The sequence below is a fragment of the Falco cherrug genome, chromosome 7, assembly GCF_023634085.1.
Source record: "Falco cherrug isolate bFalChe1 chromosome 7, bFalChe1.pri, whole genome shotgun sequence".
NCBI lineage: Eukaryota > Metazoa > Chordata > Aves > Falconiformes > Falconidae > Falco > Falco cherrug.
Window position 1 is genome coordinate 58145052 of NC_073703.1, and position 6000 is coordinate 58151051.

General features: G+C 48.0%; 1 protein-coding gene across 2 annotated transcripts in view; it reads right to left on the bottom strand.

Moving 5' to 3' along the window:
- The window catches only part of NOVA1 (NOVA alternative splicing regulator 1), a 155556-nt gene extending 153897 nt beyond the window's left edge, over nucleotides 1–1659 (bottom strand). Inside the window, exon 1 of one of the 2 annotated variants that reach the window (XM_055716232.1) lies at nucleotides 688–1659. In XM_055716232.1, the coding sequence (XP_055572207.1) occupies nucleotides 688–823 (136 nt within the window). In that variant the 5' untranslated portion in view covers nucleotides 824–1659. The remainder of the gene's footprint in view (nucleotides 1–687) is intronic. The other variant, XM_055716231.1, reaches the window with a different exon arrangement.
- Nucleotides 1660–6000: the final 4341 nt, after the last annotated feature.

The following is a 6000-nucleotide window of genomic DNA, read 5'->3' on the forward strand; positions in this document are numbered from 1 at the left end:
GTGTGTGACAGTCGTGCCCACCCGTATTAGCATAGCTGGTTGAACCACGCACTATGTACAGGCAGACTGCTGCTCTTAATATTGGGCAAATAAATTCACCTCTGCCTCGGTGCATTGTTATGACGACTCCAGTGCAAACGGACAGAGGAGATGCTGGTCCCGTTATAACTCATCTCCTCCAGGAAGAGCAGGATGTTAACTACCGAGTCCCCACAGCCGAGCGGCGACTCCCCCCGCCACCAGCCAGCCCTCGCCCCCAGCACGGCAAACACGCCGTGTATTCGCTGACAATAGAAGCGAGGCCAAGGAGGAGGAAAACGCACGGCAAGGCTGAAATTCAACTTGCGACCCAGAGGATGTGGAAGGAGGAAAGCGCGTTTGCCGTCTCCTTCCAGCTGCCATTTATTTTCGCCCATCGTTAAACGGGCGAGGGAGGTAGCTGGGCTGCAGAAGCCCCTTGTGCTCCCTCCTAGTCTCCGTAGGGTCACAGCTGTGCAGCCCCAGCGTGGATATTAAATAAAAAGACTGGTAGATGCTGAAAACCGACGCCATTTTGATGAATGATAACATTAGAGAAATGGGAATGTTGGGGGGGGGAAGGGGGGGGAGGCAGGCAGGCAGGCAGGTAGGGAAGCGGGGAGGTGGGTGGGTTGGGCGGGGGGGGGAGGTGACAGAGGATATACCCACCGCCCGTGTTGGTCCTCTTGGTGCTGCCGGCTTCGGGGGGAGCTTCAAGCGGTCTTTTCCGGGAGTCCGGCGGGTCCAGGTCTATGGGAACCCCGGTGTGGGTCCCGTTCTGCTGGATGGGAGCTGCCGCCATCATGTTTGCTGCTGCTCGGAGGAGAATTGTCTCTTCCCTTCTGTGGTGGGGGGGCAGGGAGGGAAGGGGGGAGGAGGAGGAGGAGGAGGAGGAAGGGGGGGAAGGGGGAGGAGGAGGAGGAGGAGGAGAAGGAGGGGAGGGGGCTCGTCCCGTTCTCTTGTCCTTTTCGAAAATGTAGAGCTAGGCTCGGGGTTGTCGAGGATGCTGCGCGCCTTGTTTATCTGGCACCCGGGGGGAGGGAAGGGAAAGGAGGGAGGGAAGCGGGCAGGACTGGGCTGGAGGAGCAGCTGCAGTGCAGTGTCAGGAGATGAGGAGAAGGGAGACAGGGAAACGAGGGGGGCGAGAGAGGGAAGAGAAAGGGGGAGAGGGGAGGAGGGGAAAGAGTGAAAAGAGTGAGACGGGAGGAGGAGAGGACAGAGTGAGTGGGAGAAGAGAGGAGGGGAGAGAGTGAGTGGGAGAGGAGAGGAGGGGAGAGAGAACGAGTGAGACTGAGGCGGCGAGGAGGGAGGGAGGGAGGGGGAGAAGGAGGGAGGGAGCGAGCGAGCGGTGTAAATGGTGGGCGAGGGAGTGAGTGGGAGATGATTCACGCTGCCTTTGAGCCCCCTTCCGTCCCTGCCTGCCCTAGTGCCGCGCCTGGCGCTGCGGCTCGGCTGCCCGCCGCTCTCGGGCTCGCCTGCCCTCCCTCACTGACGGGCTCGCCTGCTCGGGGGCAGGAGGGGGAACCTCTGCCCGTGCGGCGCCGCTCCGCCCTCCCCCAGCACCGCCGCCGGGCGCACGGGCGGCGGGCTGGCCTGGGGCCGCCACCCTCGGCTACGCCGCAGAAACCCAAAAGGCAGGAGAGGTTAGAGCCGTGGGAGGGGGGGCACGTACCGGGGAGGCGGGGGGGGGTGGGGGGGAGAAAGCCAGGATAAAAAATGGGCGGGGCTTCCCGCGTAGACAAGCGGGAGATTCGGCCAATCGGAACAAAAGAGAGCGAGGCTGGGATTGAAACGTGTAGCCAATCACGGGCCGCGGGCGGTAGAGCCGTTGAGTGGGAGGCGGGGGCGGCTTAACCTCTGCGGCGGCCGGCGGGGGGTGGGGGGCGGCGGCGGGGAGGGCGTGTGTGGAGGCAGGTTCCCGCCCCGGGAGGGTCCCCGCCGTCATGCGGCGTCACCTGGGTTACACACTGCGCCTCATAGGCCCGCAGCTGCGTGGGAGGACGGCTGAGATTGCCCGAGGAGGCTGCGGGATAGCGGGGACATGTCCTCGTCGGGGCTGACCGCACCACCGCGGCCGGGGCCCTGCCTGGCGGCCGCCGCGAGAAACGGCCGGGGGGCAGCGCCACCGCCGGGAGCCCGGGACGCGCCGGGCGGCCTCGCGCAGGCTTGTAGGGCAAATAATAAAGATGTTATTTTTATGCTGTGACAGCCGGGCTAGCTGCAGCTATGTGACACAGAGCGGCACCTCTTCTGTAAATATTTCGTAGAGAACCCAAAGGTGTTTCACTGCGGCGAAGGTTATTTCTGCGTTCAGATCGCAAATTATTCCGGGTGAAGCTTAAAACGCTGTAAGGTGCAGCGGGGTGGGGGGTGGGAGGGCTTGGGGGGATTGTCGACATGTTATAGAAGCATTTTTACTCAGCTCTTTGCTATTTGAACTCATTGGCTTTGGGGAAAAAAAAAAAATCAAACCGATACAACCATAACGGTAGTGGTCAGTATTAAAGCATCAATTCCGTACAAAATTGAGAAATGTGTGTTGATGGCTTTAGACCATGCTTGGTGCTGAATTCGTATTGATGTGTGTGTGTGTGGAATGGCTGCTGACTCGATTCCTCTTACTATGCGAGCTTGAAACCTGCCTGTTTGTGGACGAAATCCAATTTCCATTCTAAGCTCCCTGGGAGACTCAGCCTTAGTTTTAGTAATCACTTACCATTAATAATCCCCCAAACAATTTTTAGTACTTAAAATACAAATTTAATGTATGATACATAATACAGCACATCACCTCTACTTATATGCCAGATATGTAATGCATTATAGGATATTAAAATGCGGACACTTAAATGCCTGAGCAGGCTCCCGCCCGAAAGCATTCACAAATTAAGAACTCGATCCAGCACTGTACATGGGAAACTTTCAATTACTTCCTTGGGAATTGTGTCCCAGGAATGCGATATCTATCCTCCTCACAGGCAGATGAAATAGATGTGGCAGACTCAGTAACAATTTGATAGCATATATGGTCAGAAAAATGATTGTATAAAAATGGAACTTTCTTACTCATCATATACCCTTTGTATCTAAGATACTCTGACTCATAATTGCTTAGTTTACTGACTGAAATAAAATTTTAGGCTTCTGTTACCTTGGCAGTTGCTCACACAATTATGGTACAGCAAGCTGGGGACTGGTTCTAGCTCTTCCATTTTCTTTACTAAGTTCCAGTTGAAGAATTTTAATTAGTATGTGAGCCAGAAAGAGCACAGCATGACTTGAAAATCTCAGGTCCAGTTTCTAGGGTCATCAGTCCTAAGAGGCCTCTTCTTATTTGTAAACTAAGCAAATGACATACAGAAAAATCTGAAGAAAAAAATAAAACCCCACAATGTTCGAATGAAGCCATCTTGAGTCAATTTCCGCCTAGAACTGGATAAATTGTAACACTGCTCCCTTTATCTCACTGAATATGTCCCATTCATCTGTAGAAACATTGAATCAAACGATTCTCTGGTTTTAAGACCACATCTGTTTCACTGTGCCCCCTGCACCAATTTTAATTATGTGGCAGATCTGATTGGAGTCAGCACCTGCAAGTCTTCCCTTTGGGAGCGCCAATTAGCTTATAAAACATTTTCTTGATTGCATTCTTTAAACAAAAGTATTGTTTCATCCTAACAACAGGAATATTAAAGCATAGAATAAGAAAGTGTTTTAACATGATAAGCGGCGTGTATGTTGTTTGTGTATCTGTCTTCCATAAGCTTAGAGGAAAAAGTGGTAATCCTGAAACCTAATTTCAGACTCAGCAGATGTCTGTCCTGCGTTAGTCTGTTTCTTTACCAACAGCTGTTTCACAAGTGCCTCCCCTTGTCTCTACAGAATGCCTTTTGTTTAATAATTTCCCGGTACGTTATTTCCAAGACTCACTAAGACAAGCTTTTTCAACTTTTCTGGTAACTCTAAGTAGGTTTTTTATAGTTTAATAGACTGGTTCATCTTTGAAGAAGTTACTTACATCTATATAACTAGCCTCTCAACTAGTTAAATAGTAACAATTCAACTTAACTAAGCAAAGAGCTGCATATAATAAACATTTCAACAAATAAAGATTTAATATTAATAAAAGTACTTATTATTACAGACATGCTTCAGATTATGCTTATTTCTCATTCCACTGCTTGGAGCAGTGATACTGGAGGTCCAGCGGGGCACATCACATGAAGTGCAGCCCTCTACTGGTAGAGGTCACGGGGATTTTAAAGCAAGCTGTGTTTTTGTCACGGGTGGGGGGCAATGAAATAGCTTTTAGCAAAATGCAAGCAACTGCCTGGCAGTGTATTAGCCACCTGCATTGTTCATGGCCTGAAGCACAAGTAAAATAGTTGTGGGGGCCTGTAGTACAGCCTTGCTTTCACTCTGTTGTGATTGCCACTGAGAAAGGACCAATGGAAAAATAAAAAAGTCTGTATCAACAGAGTTTTCTTCTATTCCAAATCTGTAATCTGTTGCTCATCTTTTCTTTCTCAGCCAGCCCTAGACCGGCATATCTAACCAGAGGTGGTTCAAGCTGTTGTGGGATGTTGATTCCTTTTCTGTTCCTTTCAGTCATGTCCTACAAGCTGATGTGTTCTGTAACTTCAGTGAGAGTTAGTTCAGTGATGACATGGAATTCAAATTCAATTTACCAGCCTTATTTCTATAAATGCTTTTGGCTGGTGGAGGTATGGATGGTAGCATTCAGGCTAATCTCTCCCACAGACGTGAGAGCTGTGCTTAGAAATGAAAGGGATTAGGAAGAGGCATAAACCAAAGCAATTGAGCATGTATTGCAACAAATAGAAATTTAAAGAATAACTGAAGTTCTAGTAAACATCACCTAATCTGATAAAGTCCCTTTTGTGGAACAAGCCTCATCCTCCCGTTTCTTGTAGAGATGCTAGGTATTTCTCTTCTGGCTAACAGAATGAATAGTTTGTTTTTCCCCTGGTGGGAAATATGACAGAGCCCAATACTCATTAGATGAAAAATGATACCTCTTATACATTTTGGCTAGGTAAAAGAAAACAGATACAGTCTTTGTCCAAAATGATGCTGCTACTATTGGCAGTTTTTCATTACTGAACGATTGGTAAACTTTGGCTCTACTGAAATTACAGTTAGTGATGAACTCAGAAGTTTCTTTCAAGTCTTTAACTTCCAGCTTCAGTTTATGAAACATTTTTCCTCCAATACCTATCAGTTAAACTATTACTATTATTGATTAAAATATCCAGTTGTTGCTTGTTTAAATCAGAAATTGGAAAGTAGATAACTCAGGGATTAAAGCTGGTACGAACTAGGAGTAATCCCATTGTAATGAAACAATAATGTAACATAGTATGTGAGAAATCACAGGAACACCTTCTGTAGCTCGTGCCAGTTTATGGTCTTAGTTGTTGCTTGTGTGATTGTGTTGATTGTGTGAGGGTTGATCGTGTACCTCTTAGCACTGTCTAACAAAAGAACGTTGGAGAAGCATCTCTTCTACAAACTAAATTTAGCCAGTTATCATGCCAGATGTTTCAGGATATATTCCTCTAACAGTATGGTGAACAGGGTACTTTTCAAGGAATCGGGATGCCTTTTTCCAATATCAGTTATTACAATTACTCTAGCAGTACCACTGTTTTGTGTTTCATTTTGCCAACCCACCACCAACTGTCTTATTTGTTGGAATTTTTGGCACTTTAGGATAAATAAAAAAATGAAAAAAGAGACATTAACAGCAAAATTCATTTCTTTGATTCTGTTGCTAAACCTGGTCCCCTTCCTGTGAACCAAAAGACCTGGACTGATGCAGCACCCTCTAAGAGCTCATAAGGACATATCTGCTAGAGCTCAGTCATGCTCTCTAAGAGTTTAATACAGTCTTGGTTGTTATAAATTAAAACTAGTAAAAACAGGTCATACTTTTAAATGTAGTTCAAAATATAGGAC